The sequence below is a fragment of the Pseudorca crassidens genome, chromosome 19 (assembly GCF_039906515.1).
Source record: "Pseudorca crassidens isolate mPseCra1 chromosome 19, mPseCra1.hap1, whole genome shotgun sequence".
Taxonomy (NCBI): domain Eukaryota; kingdom Metazoa; phylum Chordata; class Mammalia; order Artiodactyla; family Delphinidae; genus Pseudorca; species Pseudorca crassidens.
The window spans coordinates 11,356,738-11,374,220 of NC_090314.1; the positions used below are offsets into that span (position 1 = coordinate 11,356,738).

The 17,483-nt window shown below is 54.8% G+C and overlaps 1 protein-coding gene and 1 non-coding gene across 16 annotated transcripts in view; both read right to left on the minus strand.

Moving 5' to 3' along the window:
• CHD3 (chromodomain helicase DNA binding protein 3) overlaps positions 1-17,483 on the minus strand; it is a 25,144-nt gene continuing 7,661 nt past the window's right edge. For 3 of the 15 annotated variants that reach the window (XM_067717340.1, XM_067717338.1, XM_067717347.1), the window contains exons 6-40: positions 17,252-17,382; positions 16,942-17,092; positions 16,571-16,764; positions 16,019-16,252; positions 15,617-15,820; positions 14,865-15,076; positions 13,986-14,117; positions 13,495-13,594; positions 12,890-13,081; positions 12,516-12,716; positions 12,001-12,138; positions 11,599-11,720; positions 11,270-11,443; positions 10,995-11,136; positions 10,639-10,770; positions 9,882-9,999; positions 9,545-9,669; positions 9,139-9,370; positions 8,671-8,837; positions 8,020-8,197; positions 7,552-7,617; positions 6,995-7,080; positions 6,746-6,879; positions 6,044-6,188; positions 5,706-5,868; positions 5,470-5,591; positions 5,231-5,366; positions 5,015-5,116; positions 4,696-4,827; positions 4,209-4,317; positions 3,903-4,035; positions 3,370-3,611; positions 2,151-2,314; positions 1,782-1,908; positions 1-1,287 (exon numbers count right to left, since the gene is read on the minus strand). In XM_067717340.1, the coding sequence (XP_067573441.1) occupies positions 1,047-1,287; positions 1,782-1,908; positions 2,151-2,314; positions 3,370-3,611; positions 3,903-4,035; positions 4,209-4,317; positions 4,696-4,827; positions 5,015-5,116; positions 5,231-5,366; positions 5,470-5,591; positions 5,706-5,868; positions 6,044-6,188; positions 6,746-6,879; positions 6,995-7,080; positions 7,552-7,617; positions 8,020-8,197; positions 8,671-8,837; positions 9,139-9,370; positions 9,545-9,669; positions 9,882-9,999; positions 10,639-10,770; positions 10,995-11,136; positions 11,270-11,443; positions 11,599-11,720; positions 12,001-12,138; positions 12,516-12,716; positions 12,890-13,081; positions 13,495-13,594; positions 13,986-14,117; positions 14,865-15,076; positions 15,617-15,820; positions 16,019-16,252; positions 16,571-16,764; positions 16,942-17,092; positions 17,252-17,382 (5,381 nt within the window). In that variant the 3' untranslated portion in view covers positions 1-1,046. Of the gene's footprint in view, positions 1,288-1,781; positions 1,909-2,150; positions 2,315-2,370; positions 2,849-3,369; positions 3,612-3,902; positions 4,036-4,208; positions 4,318-4,695; positions 4,828-5,014; positions 5,117-5,230; positions 5,367-5,469; positions 5,592-5,705; positions 5,869-6,043; positions 6,189-6,745; positions 6,880-6,994; positions 7,081-7,551; positions 7,618-8,019; positions 8,198-8,670; positions 8,838-9,138; positions 9,371-9,544; positions 9,670-9,881; positions 10,000-10,638; positions 10,771-10,994; positions 11,137-11,269; positions 11,444-11,598; positions 11,721-12,000; positions 12,139-12,515; positions 12,717-12,889; positions 13,082-13,494; positions 13,595-13,985; positions 14,118-14,864; positions 15,077-15,616; positions 15,821-16,018; positions 16,253-16,570; positions 16,765-16,941; positions 17,093-17,251; positions 17,383-17,483 lie in introns of those variants that run through there. The other 12 variants (XM_067717341.1, XM_067717353.1, XM_067717342.1 and 9 more) reach the window with 12 other exon arrangements.
• Positions 6,474-6,613, minus strand: LOC137213754 (small Cajal body-specific RNA 21). The gene has a single exon (XR_010938375.1). It is a non-coding gene; the product is annotated as a small Cajal body-specific RNA 21 (non-coding RNA).

Below are 17,483 nucleotides of genomic sequence, written 5' to 3' on the forward strand. Positions count from 1 at the left end.
GAAAGGAAAGTATAATTTATATGTACAACCAATAAACCTGATACAGAAGAGGGGACTGGGACAGACCAGGAGTGGGTGTGAAGAGACCGGGAAAGGAGCAGCAAGAAAGTGAAGGGGAGCGAAGAGCAAGTGGGGGGTTCGCCATGCAAACTGCCACTCTCCCCAGCCCCTCCTGGGGAGGAGGATGTGCCCATGTCTCCCCAGCCTGCCCTCCACTATTTTGCTCTGGTCCCAAAGGCAAGGTCCCCCCCCCCGACTAGGCCCCCTGCCTGACCCACTCAAGTTTAGTTCATATCCAGGTCTTCAGGAGGGAGGGTAGAAGTCTTCCAAGAACCTGAGCCCCAAAACTGGGGGCTCCCCCCACATCTGGCCCATTGTGTTCTCCACCACCCTTTCTAGGTTACCTGGGTCCCTAGGACAGATTGGGGAGCTCCTCTTTGGCTTAAGGGAGTATCACCCAAATATTACTCTCTTTGTAGGGGTGGTCCTTGGTCCCTAGGGAGGGGGGAAGATTCCCAACACAAGATGCCGGTACGCAGGAGGTAACTGAGCCAGTGAACGGCGCCTTTATTCTGAGGCTGAACAGCAATGGACTCCCTCCCTTGTTAACTGCTCCGCCCTCCATTTGGGGGGAGGTAGGGGAAGGAAACATGCAGCCGCCCCTCCTCTTCCCTTCCACCCTCCCAGGGCTCACTGTCACCCCTCTCTAAAGTCACCCTCCTCTCTTGAAAGCTCTTTTCCCCACCAAAGTCCCTAAAGGCCGGGCAAGGCTAACCCCCCACTTCTGCAAGAGATGGAGCTTACGCTGCAGGAATAAGAACTGGGGCGGCTCCACCTCTTCCCCCCCCCCCCCACAGCCGCTCACTGGGAAGCTGTGTGTGCTGGGCAGTGGGGGGTACAGGTACTTGGAAGACCCTGCTGACCACCTCCCACCCAGACCTCTTCTCACCAGCACAGTCTTCAAAGCACGGTGGGAAAGGTGCACGGGGTGGAGAAGGACAAAGGGCCCTTCTTGAAGAGAGCTGTAGAGAGGGGCAAAGGGGCTCCTAGCCCAGCGGGGGCCCAAGGGGTGGGGAAGGCGGAGGACTGGCAGCAGGCCCCAGAGCCTGAGCTGGGGGTCGGCCTCGGGGACGGGGCCTGGGTGAAGGGCAGGCCTGGGATCCGGTCAGTCGTCTATACAGATCACCTCCCCGGCTCGGGGCTCCTTCCGATCCAGCCCGTCTGACACCAATGCCCCCACCATTTCCTTCTCCTTCTTCACCAGCACTGGAGGGCCGTTGGTGGCGGCTGTTTGGGAAGGGGGTAAGGAAGGGTCAGTCCCTCCTTCACTTCCCATTGTCGACTGCTTCCTGGCGACAGTACGTTCTTACTTCTAGGTCACCTCATGCCACATCCAATTTTCTAAGGTAGGGATGGGAAAAAATCTCTCTCTCTGAGATTCCCCACGGTACGCATGATGGAACACATGTTCCAACTTTCACCGGAACCCCCTTCCAATTTCATATTCTCTTTCTCTGAAGTAAACAGCTGGAGGAGGCTCAGGTAGGTAGTACCAAGCCACAGAACCACTAAAACCCTAGATGAGGTTTTTGACGACGGGAATGGAAGAGAAGCTGAGAAAGGGATGGGAAAAACAAAGTCCAGAACCACTCCATTCCATAAAACACTGGATACTTCCAAGGAAATGAGATGGGCTGGACAGGTAGAAGGGTAGCTGAGCAGGGATGAAGCTTGGAAAAGGAAGAATGCAAGGAGCAGGAGGCAGGAAGTCACCAGCTGACCTGTGATGAAGGACCCTGCAGGCATCTGGCTGTAATTGGCGCCTGCGGCGGCCAGGGCCCCTACGGGTGCGGCGCTGAAGGCCGCCCCGTACCCCGGAGGTGTAGCGTACGGACCCGGGGGGAAGGCCTGGAAGAGAGAGCGAGCCCACATTAGAGGGTCCACAGTCTGAGAGGAAAGAAGCTGTCGGGGAGACATCATGGGCCAACTCCAGAACTACTGAGGGGTATCACACAGGCAGGGAGACTCAAGGCTGATGAGCGTGCTGGAGCAGGTCGTTGTTCCACACTGCACGGGGCTCTGAAGGAGGTGTTCATACATGTGCAGGAGGAGTACCAACAGGGAAAACTGGAGTCGGGGGAAAGGGTTACCGGTGTGGGGTGAGGCTCCGTGCCCTTGCTGGCCAGCCGGCTGAGGATGCTGCGCTCGGACATCTGAAGGCGGGCTGCGATGGGGGGTATTCGGGACAGCGTGGCTGGCAGGCGGGTCACGTCCGCCTTCATGTCGCTCAGCAACTCCTCCAGCTGGTTCAGAACTGGGGCCCGGGCCACGGAGAAAGAAGGGCAAGAGAAAGACAGGGAAAGGGAGAGATGGAGCCAGGAAAAGAGATGAGGAGTCAGATGGACAGATACAGTCAGAGAAGGAGAGAGAGGAGGACACAGATGTCGAAGAATCAGAGACCAAGGAAATGACAGAAGTAGAGAAAAAGAGCAACTCGGGGACAAAGAAAAAGTGTCAGGTAAAGAGGCAGAGAGACCAGATCACCACAGAGGACAGATGGAGAGAAAGAAGAAAGGAAAAGGGAATATGGAGAAAAGGGAGATAGGGGAGGGAGGACATCGGAAGACATGGGGGCGGGGAGTTGTCAGAACATCCCATACTGAAAGAGTGAGGTTTAGGGGTTGGGGATGATGGGGAGGAAATAGTCAGGAGGCGTGGGAGGTGGTAAGTGGTGTCAAAGACGTAAGGAATCAAAGTTTTAATATGTAAGGGGGGGAGGGAGGTTAGAGGGTCAGCATTACAGATTCAAGGAATTAGAACAGGAGTCAAAGGGGCCAGGAATCAGTCACTACATCAGACAGGATTAGATGGTTAGAGGGCTTTAGAACTTAATCTATTATTATCAAGGTAAGAGGGTTTGGGAGGAAGGGTTGAAGGTCAAAGGGAAGTTTCATGGGGTAGGGTCAGAGGGTGGGACGGAGGTGGTTTCTGCTTCATGGGGTGAATGAGACGTGAGGAACGTGGTTTGTGGGACCGGGGGTAAGGACTTTTGTGGACTATACACAGGCCAGGGCCCCAGAGAGTGTGCTATTAGCAATATGGCAGGTGTGTGGGTCAGCGAAGAAGTTCCGCCCTGTGGAGGGGACGTGGCACAGTCTCATGGAGATTGGGGGGTTGGGGGGAAGGTCCCTCCCTTCGGCACTGATGTGCATGCTACTAGGCACGGATGAGGGCTGGCTGCACGAATCCTAGAGACTAAAAACCAAGGCAGTACCAGGTGGGTCGGGGTGGGGTCAGAGGGGGGTGGTTCAGAGGGTAAAGGGGTCAGAGGGGTGGGAAGATTTTGAGGGGTGCGGGGTGAAGACTTACGCAGCGTTGTGGGCCCTCCCCCGCGCGGGGCCGCCGCGGCCCTTACCCTTGTGCAGCACGGCGTTGGCCGGCTTGTTCCCCGCCAACGACTCCTTGGAGAGGTGCTGGTGGCTCTCGGCCAGGCACTCGGCCTCGGCGAAGCGGGCGTGGAGGGCCATGGCGGGGTGCGCCGGCTCCTGTGATAGGTTCAGGTAGGCCGCCCGCCGCAGCTGCTCCTCAATCACCAGCGCCTGCTCCAGGAGCTAAGGGCGTGGGGAGGGGGTGAGTGCGGGAGCTGCCAGCAGCAAGCACGCAGCTCGGGGCTGGAGACCCACACTGCCCTCACCAGCGGCCCAGATCCCCAGCTCCACACCAATACTGACTGCGGCCCCGCTCCAGACCACAGTGCCAAACACAAGGTGACCCTCTGGTCTTTGCCTCAAGCATCGCCTCAACCCTCAAGGTGTTAACCCTGCCTACATTCCAACCAGATCTGGTCCCACTTCTCACCCAAGCCCCTCTTCAACACTGTTCCTTTCCTCCCTCATCCTCACCTTGAATCTCCGCGCCAGGAACTTATTTTTCATCTCCAGAAAGTTCCCCTTATTGGCTTCAGTTTTAAATGGCTCGTTGATAATGGCAAACTGAGCATCATTCTGGATGTCCTGCCACCGTGCGTAGCCATGGCTGCCAATAAGGGAAGTGGATCATCAAGGAATTTAACAGGGCTGGGCTGTGAACACGCCTTCCTTTTGGCCTGGTCGCCCCAAAGTGTGGCACTAGGCCCCCTTCCCTAAGTGTAGTTCCCCTCTCTCCAGGTTGAGAGAACATTTTTTTCTTGCGTTTGTAGCCAAGGATACAGGACAATCCCAGCCAGAAGCCAATAGTCATGTCTTCGGTGCCAGATCTCATTGAGTTTCCCCGAGGAAACAGCTGCCCGTTCCTCATTCTGCCACAGCGTGTGGAGCTCTGAAGAGAGGACAGAAGACAGATGAGGCATCAGGAGTTTGTGAAGCCCAGCAGACTGGTACAGAGGAGGGAACTGAACAGTGGGACGGGACTAACGGCTTTTTAGGAGGAACAGGGCAACGTTAGGTGAGGGGTTAGGAATAAAACTAGTTACAAACAAGGTTCAAGTTGGGATTAAGAGTACAGGTGGGATTAAGGCAGCTTTGGAGTTAGGAGTCCACTTCAGGAGGACCAAGGGCAAGGATCAGAGACAGCATGCACCATTTCATAGACAGTTACTTGGAATTAAAGGCGGAAGGAGGCCTCAGGCCCAAAGAGAAACCCCATGAGGATGAGCTAACCCCAGTGAGGAGCAGAGGGCAGTGAGGACCCCCCCACCTGTGAAGCCACCGTCTGCAATATTGAACATGAACCGCGGCTTCTCTGCCTTCTCCTCACGTCGCCCGTTGGACCGCGGCTCGTCTCGAGGAGGCCCAGGTCGAAGCTCCCGGTCCCCTTTTACATCTTCTGCTACGGCAGACGGGGCAGAGCTCACACCTCAGGAGAGTCTCCTCCCAGGTCCCAAGACTACTCTCTGTAGTGTACTGGCCCCTGGAACAGCTACCCACCCAGGACCCAGGCATTTGGTTCCCAAGACTCCACCTCCCCTCCCCTGATTCCCTCAGGGACCCAGGTGTCCGGTCCTTCCACCCATTACCTCTCTTGCCCAAATCCCCCGTCTCCCCCTCCGGCCTCTCCCTGTGTTCCTGTCCATCCATCGGCTTCTCCTCCCCCCTCTCTCCTGGCGTCGACTCCGTGGCTGTGGGAGGGGGTAGGGGACAGGAAGGAAGGATGTCACCCTCAGCCCCTGATCCCAGGAAGAGGGAACCCCCAAATTCTAAGCCCCCCTTCACCCCTAAGACCATGCACCCACCTGACTTCTCTCTGTCCCCACGGTACCCAGCTTCAGGCTCCATCTCTCCAGGTACCCCTGGCACCTCATCCTCTAGAGGAATCTTCCTTGGCTCCAGCCGCTCCCCAAGTGATGGGGCTGGGCTGGGGGTATCAGCCTAAAAGAGGACAACGGAGTCAGGATGAAGTGGCAGCTCCTAGGCACCTGCCTCCACGACTCTGCCACTCCCTCCCCTCAAAGGAAGCTAGGTAGCCACACACCTCTGTTTCCATCTTCTCCCCAATTTTGCTATTCTTCTCTGGCTTCTCCTCCTGGTTTTCTGCTTCATCCTTCTCCAGAGGTGTCCTTACGCCATCTCCTTTCTCACTGGGAGCTGGAGTAGCTGCGGGGGTAAGGCGGAGTGAGGCAGGCAGAAACTCCCCACCCCAACTCCAGACCCTCGGCGTCTAACGGACACTGGCCCCATCTGTCTCTCCTGCCATCCTGAGCTGATTACCAGGTTTTGAGGTGCAGGGACTGTTTGCAGCAGAAGCCTCAGGAGTGGTGGGAGACGTTTTGGTAGGAGAGGAGGCTCTGGAGGAACGCTTGGAGTCAGCACTGGGGTCGGGCATCAGCTCCGGCATAGACCAGCGCCCATTGATGTGCTCAAACTCCTGAACCTGGAGGGTGCGGGGGAGTCGTAGGGACAGAGATCAGCTCCGGCGACCGGACACACAGCAAGCTCCAGCGCTTCTCCCTTTCTCGCACCAGCGTGAGTCCGGAACTCAGGGACGAGAGGCAGAGGAGCACAGGGCCTAGGCGGCCAGCCTCTTTGGCTGAGGGGAAGACGGATACCTTCTTCTTGACGAGAGACATGACTCCAATGCGGGTCAACACTTGCTGGCGACTCAGTCCCTCCCGAGGGACCCCGTCAGCAAAGGTTTCAGAGCCGTCTGCCCCGGGCTCACAGAGATGGCGCATGAACAAAGACACATAGGCCCTAAGGAGCACGGGGGTGGGAGGTGTGTTAGGAGAGCCTTAGGGGGGGCAGGGCAGTAAAGGGGGCACAGGGATTACTGAACCTGAAACTCCCGGGTGCCTCCAGGGGTCCTCCCCTGGGCCTCTCAGTCTCACCATCACCTGTCCTCCAAATCCTAACTCCCCCATCTGCCCCTCCCCTTGCATTTCCACAGTCCCCTTGGTCTTGGTTACTTCATTCCTAGGCCCCATCAGTCAGCTCTTCATCCTTCCCACCAGCCCCCCTGCCAGGTTATCATGGTCAAATAAATGTGAGGCAAGGACAGCCCAGGCGAGGCTCCTGTCTCAACTGCCTCTCCCATTGGGGAGGAAGCCTGGCCTCCCTGCTCTAGGCTCATCTGAGGGGAGGTGGGGCGGGCTGAGCCCACCCCCCAGGAAACTGAGCCAGGAAAGACTGTCTGGCAGGGAGTACGGTGATCAGTTGAGTAAGGTCACATCATATGGTGGCCAAGAGGAAGGCAGTAACACCCAAAGTTTTCACCCTTCCATCCAGCTGAGCCCTGTATCACCCCCACTCACTTGAACTCTTTTTCAGTCTTGCCCCTGAGGTCCCGCACCAGCCACTGGGTGGTGAAGGCGTCCTGTGGTGGCATGCCCCAGCGCATCACAGCATTGAGGAAGGCCTTCCGCTGACGGGTGTTGAATCCCAACACCTGATGACGGGGGCAAGGAGGGAGTGGGCAGTGAATGTCCAGGATCTCATTTCTTGGTCTGTGCTACCCTCAGTGACTCAGCTTCAATTCCCTAGAGGGGCCTAGGCCAGCTCACCTCAATGTTGCCCCCAACTCGAGCCAGCAGTGGAGGCAGTGGCTTATCCTTTTCGTTCCGGAGCTGCCTCTTGGACTGTCGACGCCCTGGGTGGGGAGATGGTGATCCCGGTTAGTAGAGCTGCCACCTCCTTCCCCGCCCTCACTCTTTCCTAGCCCTCCATTCTCACAAGATACAGAACACAGGAAAGGCCTGTGTCAGCTCTGAGGCGCTTCTAATTTTCTTCCCAGCGCATTCAGAACTACTAAGCCAATAGGTCCAAAAGAATCGAGTCATACTAAAAAATCAGTAGCACCCATACGATGCAAGCAAGATTACTGGTGGGAACGTAAGAGGATGTTACCTTTCTCGATCTTTCATCTAGGTACCTAAGCCTGCACGGTTATATACTCCCAATTTTAACAGTGGCGAGATTATAGATATTTCTTCCTTTTTGCTTACCTGCAATCTTTACTTTTTCTACAAATGAGCATTTTGTATAAAAATAGTGGGCTTAATAGACAATGGGAAGTGAAATGGGAAGAGGTGCGGTAGAAAAACAAGAAAACAGATGCCACCTTCAGGACGCTCATCAAAGTCTTCATCCTCCTCCTCTGATCCCACTGAGTACTCTGACTGGTTATCTGCGAGCGGAAGGGCTCAGTGGTCAGTGATGGCTCCCTGGATAAGCCCAGGCTGGGGCCCTTCTGTCTGGACGCCTCCCCTCGGAGACTTCTGCACCTTCGCTCTGGCCTCGGCCCTCCTAGGGATGCCGGATGACTGCCTGCCGTCTGACTCAGGACCACACACCATGTCCACTCACCCACCTACCTCCTGACTCCTGCATAACCCACTCTAAACAGGGACCCCTGGGTGTCCATCTGAGCCCTCTGCAACTGCTAGATAGCTGAGACCACCTGCAAATCCACCTGGCCTCCGGGTAGCTCCCAGTGTCCCTTCCTAATCTCTTTCCACTTGGCAGGGAAGGCCCTGACTCCTAAGCGCACTCTCCCCTTCTCGGTCCCTCCGTCAGGGGCGGTCCTCACCTTGGTCCTCCTGAGCAGCATCGTTGTAGTTAACCTGCTTGCGGACCCTCTTGCCTTTGCCGAGGTTGCGGGCCAGGTCTTCCTGCTGCTGCTCGTAGTGGTGTCTCAGCAGCTTCTCCCAGTAGTCGGGATCCACGTTCTCCTCCTGCTTGATGATCTCGCGTTCAATTTCCTCAATCTGAGGGGCAGCAGGACGAACGCTGAAGGCCTCCCCTTCCAATCCTGCCACCATGACAAAATCCCTACTCGCCTGCCTCCACCCAGCCCTAGACCTCGTCACTGTGTGTAAGTCCTCTGTGTGAGTTTTCCTTACCTCTTACCTGCAATATGCTTCTCCTCCTCGTGATTTCCCTTTTTTCCAAACCTCTCCTCTAGTGCCCTCTGTGTCCCTCCCACTCTGACTCAGAAGCTTCCCTCCCGAGTTTATCACCGCTTTCTCTGCCTAAGTTTTCTCCAAAGTCCAGTCTCATCCTTTAGACCAAGAAGTCGTTTGAGGTCCACTACCGCTCTCTGATGGGCACTGGGGTAAGAGATCAGACAAAAACCAAGAGCGAAGGGGGATCCTCCAACTTCAAGGTCTGGTCAAGGACGTCGGACACGACCCCTCAGAGGTGGCCCGGGATGCACAGTGTCTGGCCCCAAGCCTCTCACCTTGTCTTCTTCCCTCACCACGTACTGGGCCACCTTGAAGGAGCTGAGATACTCATTCATGTTCTGCACGTCAGTGTCCTCAGTTGCATCCTGGTTCCGGTCCAGGAGCCGAGCGATGGCCTCGTTGTCATAGTGAATCACACTGCTGTCCTCCTCCTTGTTCTCCCCTGGTGGAGTTGGGGAATGAGAGGGGACTCTGAGCTCTAACCAGAACCTCAGGCAGAACTTTAGAGAGATCAGAGGAAAGCCTTCCCCTCTGCTTCCTTTTCACGGGAGCTCTGGAGGAGAAGGCCCTTTCCCTGGACGTCTACACAGAGATTTGCTGTTGTTTTCAACCTTACAGGTAAGGAAAGAAGCCAACCTTCCTCCAAGGATGCAGAGAAGAGATTTTCTTCAGGGGGTTTCAAAAGAGAAGTGCTCATAGACAGCAAAGACCTGCTTACAGGGAGCTGCAGAAAAGGCTCTCACCCTCATTTTCATCCTTAAATAGCTCCTCGGTGCCAAATTTGAGGATGTCATCCAGCTCCTGCTTGGACATGGAGCCCGCCTTGGAGCCCAGCCCAGGCCGCACCACCAGATGCGTCAGCATCATCTTTCTCTTGGCCACCTGTGTGATTCGCTCTTCCACTGATGCGCGAGTCACAAACCGGTAAATCATCACTTTGTTGGCCTGGCCGATCCGATGAGCACGGCTGAAGGCCTGCAGGGGCCGGAAAGCGGGGATGGGCCAGGGGAGTGGCGGGGGAGACACCCCCTACATGCTCTGGAAAAGAGGCTGACAAGGAAGGGTCTTCTACCCACCAAGAGGTTTATTTCTGACCCCAGGACAGACACATCTCCTTGCTCGGAGGGGCTCCAGGAGGCATGCTCTCACCTGGATATCATTATGGGGGTTCCAGTCTGAATCAAAGATGATGACAGTGTCGGCAGTGGCCAGATTGATGCCCAGCCCTCCAGCCCGGGTGGACAGGAGGAAGCAGAATTGTTGGGCCCCAGGAGCTAGGAGGCAAGAATTAGGAAATCAGGCCTTTCTTGTACCCAGAAGGTCTGTCCACCTGCTCCTAGTTGTTCCCTGACTACAAACAATGATGCCCTCAACTCAAAAGCCCAGGTGGCTAATATCCTCCCAGGCCAGCACCCTCCCATCCCAGGGACCTAGGCACAGGTTTCTCGGGCCTCCCACACCCAGCAGGGACCAAGGCCCCCCTCACCATTGAAGCGATCGATGGCCTCCTGCCTCAGGGCACCAGTGATGCCGCCGTCAATGCGCTCATACTTGTAGCCTTCGTAGTCTAAGAAGTCCTCTAGCAAGTCTAACATTTTGGTCATCTAGAGCAAGAGAAAAGGCAGGAGTCTAGAATGACGAGGCAGTGGGATGCGCCCTGTCTGTTCTGACTACCTCTTTATTCTCTCTCAACCCCAGTCCTTACACTTGTACCCCTGCCCTGTCATATACCCCCCAGAGCTGCTTCCTCCACCCCCAGCTCCTCCTGGGACATTCTTGTCATTCTCTCTCTCTTGATTTAAGACCATTTCTCCTAAGGCAGAGGTTCTCCTCTGACACCCATGACAAAGTTTCAGGGAAATCTATGAATGCCCTGAAAATCTGTACAAAATTGTCTAGTTGTGTGTGCAGTTTTCTGGAGAAGAGACCCACAGCTTTCATCAGATTTCCAAAAGGTCTGTGCTCTCCTCCCTTCCCCAATAAGGTTAAGAAACAGTACCAGTCCCAGAGACGACCTTTAGGAGGCAGATGGCTCACCCTTCCCCTTCGCCCCTTTTGGCGTACAGAAACTGGACTACAACTTCCAACAGCCTTAATTAAGAACAGGGATCAGAGACCAAGATGAACTTAGCTATACCAGAAACCCTTAGGGGTGTAATTGCCTAACCTCGCATCCCGTGGCAACCACAGGAATGAGGTAAGCGATTATCTGATGGTGAGAAAGAGCTACAGGGATGGGTCACCTGCGAGAAGATGAGCACTCTGTGTCCTTGCTCCTTCAGCTTCCGCAGCATCTTCTGCAACAGCATGAGCTTCCCAGATGCCTTAATAAGTGCCCCACCCTCATATGCCCCACTGGGAAGTTTGGGGGACTCCTGAAAAGAAGGCAGGAAGAAAGGAGGAGAGGGTCAGTGAACACGCCCCCGTATTCTGACTATGCCTAGAAAGCTGGAGGCCCAAATCCAGGCTCCACACCTTACAATTCCTATTCTTCTCAGAAATCTAGTCTCTGGCCTCCCAGCCCAACTCCAGCCCTGTGCTCAACTGCCCACGTTTCCAAAGAGCCAGGCATTTCACAGCCCCCAGCTCCCGTATCTACCATAGCAGCCACAGGAAAGAGATACGGATGGTTGCAGCACTTCTTAAGATCCATCATGATGTTAAGCAACGACACTTGGTTCCCACCTCCTCGTGAGTTCAAGGCCTCAAAATTTCGGGTCAGGATATACTTGTAGTATTTCCTAAAGCCCAGGGCAGGGGCATAGAAGAGACACAATAAAGGAAGCAATTATGATGTTGCATTTGGTCACCAACTCTTGGAAAGCTGCCACCAAATCCTCAACCCTGGGCCAGGTAACCCGCCTTGCATCTCACTTCTGCATGGGGCTCAGCTCCACGCGGACGATGAGCTCTGTCTTGGCCGGCATATTCTTAAAGACATCAGCCTTGAGCCTCCTCAGCATATGTGGCCCCAGCAAGTCATGAAGTTTCTTAATCTGGTCTTCTTTGGATATGTCGGCAAACTCCTCCAGGAAGCCTTCCAAATTGCTAGTAGCCAGAAGGAGAAAAGGAAATGAACAGGCGTCAGGTTCTTTGCCCCTGACCTCAGGCTCTATTCTTCACTCCAGATGAATCCTCCTCCCACTCATCTTCTCAGTCCCTCCACCTCTCCTCTCTGCAGACCACCCTGCTGAGCCACTTACTTAAACCTCTCTGGGGTGAGGAAGTTCAGCAGATGGAAGAGCTCCTCCAGGTTATTCTGCAGTGGAGTCCCTGTCAGCAGCAACTTATGATCTATCTTGTAGCCATTGAGGACCCTGAAAAACTAGAAAATGGGGCAAGGAAAGGCAGAGGAAAGGGCCCATCAGTGGCCAGTGGCTGGCCCACAGTATCACCTTTCCCTGCCTCTAGCTCCTATTTCCTTCAGGATCAGAGGCCCTCATATCCCTAGTCCTCTCCCTCTTCCAACCTGGACTTCTCCCCAGACTTATTCCCAGGCTTCCTGCCTCCCTGATTGCAGAAAGTCCCTGAAACTTTATTTTTTAGGACTAGGGCAAGTAGGAGTCCACAGCCTCAAGTTTCTGAGGCCTGGGTATCTCACTCACCTTGGACTGGTTGTTCTTGAGCCGATGGGCCTCATCCACCACGAGACAGGCCCAGCGGATGGAGCCAAGAGCTGCCTGATCAATGGTGATCAGCTCATATGATGTCAGGAGAACATGGAACTTCACCTGCGCCTCCCTCTGCCAACACAACCATTGTCCACTTGGCTGCCACCCCACACCCAAGCATCTAGGCCTCCACCCCCATTCTCCACACAGACACCCAGGCCTAACTGAGACTCCCAAAGGGAGCCCGTTGTCCTGTCCTCCAACTTTGACTCCATGCAGGGACTTTTGAATGTGGCCCCAAAACTTCCACCACTCGTCCAGGATGAACAGATCCATGTACACCCCTGGGAGTACCCACTACATCTCCAGGACTGGAGTGCAGAGGCGTGAGGGAAGGTGGAGGAAAGGAGGGAGAAAGCTGAACGGGGAATAAAGGAGCTGAAGTCCTGGTTGGGGCAACGAAACGACAGATCTGAGGACTTTAGAGGACATGAGATAGAGGGGCTTACCTTCATCTTAAAAGCTTTCTTGCCACCTTTGATGGCGTTGTCTTCAAAGGAAAACTCATTCTCACGAATGATGGCTCGGCTGTCCTTGTCACCCGTGTACGTCACCACATAGAACTTGGGTGCCCACATCTGGAACTCCCGCTCCCAGTTAATGATGGTGGAGAGCGGGGCGCTCACCAGGAAGGGACCCTTTGTGTGGCCCTGGGAGTCAAGGGTGGGGGACCATTAGTCTAGGCTCACAGTCATACAACCCAGTCCACTGCCTGCCGCACCCCTCCCCGCCAGTTCTCTGCCCTCACCCTCCACTCCCACCTTCCCCAGTCCAGGCTAGGCCTCAGCACGGCTGTCCCCCTCAGGGCCCGAGAGTCTAGCACCTCCTTATACAGTGAGTAGAGGAAGACGATGGTTTGTATGGTCTTGCCCAGTCCCATCTCATCAGCCAGAATGGTGTCAGTGCCCTGGGCCCACGAGAAGCGTAGCCAGTTCAACCCCTCCAGCTGATACATGTGCAGCGTGCCTCCAGTGGCTGTGATGAACCGTGGCTGAGTCTCGTATTTCACTGTCGGCTGTAGAATCAAGAAGTCAGAAAGCTCAGGGGAGCCATCAGCTGCTCCTCCGGTCTTGGCCTCCTCCTCCCCTCTGCCCGGCACTGATATCAAATGGGATTACAAGTCCCTCTCCTATGGCCTGAGCTTATGAAAGTTTCAGTCTGCAGTGCCTCCCCCTCATTCCTTAAAACAATACCCAGAAGCACTGTGGGGAAGGAAACTGGTAGAAGAGCCCTGTGTGCTGCTGTCTCTAGCAGCTCTCACTCCTGTGCCAAAATTCCTAGCACTCTTGGGGCAAAGCTGAACATTGAAGGAAGAGCTACTGTTCAAAGAAGTTGTTGAAACTCTGGGAAGTTCTGTCAGAAGCCCCCAGGAAATCTTCAATCACCATGGCTCCAGAAACGGGAGACAGGCCAAGTGGGAGGACTTACATCATTAGTAGGAGAGCTGGGAGGCCCATCACCCTGCAGCTCCTTCTTCTTCTTCTTATACTTGCGGGGCTGGGCGGGGTCCTCCCCCATAATTAGTTCTCTGGGAAAACAGCGGGTCTGAGTGAGACCTGGTCCTTGGACCCACCCCTGTCCTTCTGAACCCACTCCAGACCTAGCTCCCACTTTCCATAACCAAGATTTTCTCACATTTCCTTTCTCCCAGGTTCTTTACCCTCACCCCTACGGAGTTCAGCTCTAAAGCCAACCCTCCCCACTCCTCAGTATCCTCATCCCCATTACTCAGGCTAGATCTCCTTTCTGCTCCTCACACCACCTCTTTCCCGACCCCACCGCAAACAGCCCAGCCCAGGCTCCCACTGCCCTAAATTCTAGATTGGGTCTGTCCCTACTGCATCTCATTTAACGCTGGAGGTTTAGCTTTCATGCCTCTGTCCTCAGACTCCCTCTAACCCACGACCTGGCTCCCTCACCGGTGTCTCCAGTAGCTTTGTTTATGGTCTTCATATTCAGGGATGTTCATTTCATCTTCCTCCCACGTGGACTGGTCATATGGCAAGTCCCTCCATTTCACTAGATAGTGGTAATTTCCCTTCTTATCCACACTGTGGGGAGAGAAGCCAGGAGAAGGAGCAGGAGGAGAAAAGTAATATGTGTCACAAGTAGAAAAAGTCATACACAATTATCAGCAAGCATGCAGGCGTTGTCACCTAATCCTCAATGGTGGGCCTCTGAAAGGCAGTTTGGAATGGCTGAAGTTCTACCCTAACTTTTTCAGGATGGCTTCCTAAAAATCAACGATCACAAAACATCCCTGGCTTCAACATCGTTCGTTCATCTAATCAGTATTTACTAAACATCTACTACATGCCAGGCACTGTCCCAGGCACGGGTGATTGAGCAGAACTAAGCAGACAAATGACCTATTCCCATGCAGCTCACATTCTATTGGGGGAGGCAGTGATGAAATAGAAAAATAAAAGACAATGTAACATTAGTTAGTAATAAGTACTGGGAAGAAAGAAGTACCAGAAACACTGGTCTATATGAACCATGTGTTTCCCGTTTTGCTTTTTTTACAACCAGATCCCCAGACTCATGTGTCATTTCTTAAGCTGTTAGAAATTAAAAGCAGCAAGGACAAAGCAGTCAGTGCTGGGCTGGACCTTCCTCCTGGTTCCTCCCATCTCCATAGAGGAAACAAAGCCAGAAGGGCTGGGGCTGCAGTGGGAATTATCCAGTTAGATCAATTATCTGGTTAATCAACAAATACTAACATGGAGCCACAGCGCAGCAAGAATAGTGGCAGAACCCAGGTAGGCCTTCGCACGGACCAAGGACCAAGGACTCACCTGTGGTTGATGATCCGGTGGACGGTCATCCACTCTGGCTTGATGCCGAAACGATAGTACTTCTCCTCCATCTCGGCATAGTGCGGGTCCTTCACCTTGCGTTTGTCACTCTTCCCATCATCCTCACCAGAGCCGTAGTCGAGGGGTGGGGGCTCGTCCATGTCATTCTTCCGTTGATAGTTTCGGTACATTACCAAGTGGAAAATTTCCAGCTGATGGGGCACAGAGGAGGAAGGAATAGATAGTCCCAACATCCCGAGAGGACAAAAGGAGACAGGGCAGAGGCCGGCAGGGGGAATGGCATGGGAAAGCAAGAAATGAAAGAGGTGGGATGAGGGACATAGTGAGTTAAATCCAAAGCAGGAGAACGAATAACACGCCAGAGAACAGAGTCAGAGACAGGAGCTGGGTGGGGAGGTATTAATAAGCAAAAGGAGGAAGGGAATAGGGTTGTTAAGCTTGGGGCTATCAGTAAAACATGGTTAAGACGGATAAGGAAAGAGATGGAGTTGAGGCAGGCTAAGGAAAGCCTATGTTATACCTAAGGGAAGGAATCTAATGGAGACTGAGGGAAAGAGAACTGGAGTCCAAGAGAACCAAGTGTGGAAACTAAGGGAGTTGGTAGGGTGTGGGCGGCCAGAGGCCTAATGTGAGGGAAAGCAGAGGGGATGGAAGATGAGAGAACAGCGGGCCAAGAGAGAGAATGGCAGTGAATGGGGCCCCAGGAGGCGGGGAAGGAGAGGCCCTTGTACCTGAAGCTCCTTGGCCCAGGAGCAGTGCCAGTAGGACAGTCCTACCCACTTGACAAAGAACTCTCTCTCCGATCTGCCTTGAAGAGGACGTGCGGGCGGGGCATCTGGGTTCCCGTCTGCCTGTTGGGGGGCCGGCACTGCCACAGGGGGCTCCCCCCACCGCCAGTGTAGGATCTTCTGCACACGGCCTTTCAGCACGGGACACTTCGGGATGGACGCACACGAAGAGGAAAGAAAGAGGCAGAAAGAGCCCATCATTAGAGTAGGAGGATGGGGGTCCCACACGGGAATCAAAGGCTAGGTGTGGGGGAGAGTAGAGAAAGAAAGAGCCCAACCTTTGGGCCCCGGAGATGGAGGAGGAGTCGGGGCTGACAATAAAGCCTGAGAGATGGGCCCACTCACTGTGCATCGGGGACACAGCCACTCGCCGTTGGGGATGTCAGGCAGCGGGGGGTTCAGGCAGTGAATGTGGTAGGAGGAGATGCAGGCGTCACAGCACAGGAGCTCCCCGCCATCCTTGCACACACGGCAGTACTCCATGTGGTCGTCCTCTTCCTCCTTCTCCCCCTCCTCTTCCCCCTCCTCTTCATAGTCTTCCTCCTCCTCCTTGGCCTCCCACTGTACCCCCTCCTTCTCCTGGGAGGCCAAGGACAGACACAGACACAAGAAAGAGGATAAGGAGTGAGGCTGGAAGACAGAGGCAAACCAGGACAGCTAGATCCTAGAAGTGCAGAGAAGACTGCTGGGAACAAAGGAACAGGACTTCTCAGATCCCCAAAATGCTAATTTTGGGGGCAAAGGAATGGGGGAGAGGATCAAACTAGGATCTTGGACACTTCAACATCTGTTACTGAGAAGCCCAGGCATCTGGAGGCAGGGAGAGGACAAGAGGAAGCAAGGAGGAAAGAGGTGGGTGGGTCCCTGAGGGCCGTAAGAGGTGGCACCAGTACTCACACAGTGGGGGCAGCTCCATTTGCCCTCAGGAGCCCGGTCAAGCTCAGGATCGAGGCAGACGAGGTGGTAGGCACGAGGGCAGGTGTCACACAGAATAATTTCCCCACCCTGCTGGCACACCTCACAGTAATCCTGGTGATCCGTCTCGTAGCCATCAACCTCCTCCTCCCCGGCCACTGCAGGACAGCCCAGGACTGTCATACACCCCAGTGGAGGCAAAGGGAACAGAGAGAGAGAAGGAGAGCGGAATGCGGGAGGGGAGAGAAAGAGAAAAGCGTTCAGTAAAGAGGTCAACACTACAAATAAGAAAGACAACGAAGGAATGAAAGGAAGGCTGAGTGACAGGACTGCACACAGCTGACACAGCTTACCCTTCTTCTTCTTCCTTCCTGGCCGGCCTCTCTTCAGTTTCTTGGTGCGGACAGGGCCATCAGGGCGGCCTGAGGCACTGTGGACACTGCCACTGTCCAGGTCTGACTCCTCAGCCTCTGGTTCAGGGCCCTCGTCACTCTGGAAAACATACTGCCCATAGCCCCCGTGGCTGTCAGAGACGCCAAATGGATTCCACTCCCCTCCCCAGGCCTTGGGCTCCCGCTCCCGCTGCCCTCATGGACCCTTGTGTCTGGACCCCCAGCCCCTGACCACACCCCAGAAGTACAGTGGACGGGAGGGGCCACCCACCGAGCCTCCCTTCTTCCTCTTGCCGCCCAACAGCCCTAGTTTGATTTTGAGTGGGGCCATCTTCTTTCCCCGAAGCTTCTTGCGTCCATCAGGCACTCGGGGACTCTTACTCCGCCTCTTGTGGCCTGGACCTGAGTGAGGAGTGGGGTGACAGAGAAAAAGCCGAGGTCATGAAAGCCAGGAACAATGGAGGCCGCAGGGTTTCTGGACCTCTCTGTGGGTCTCACTGAGA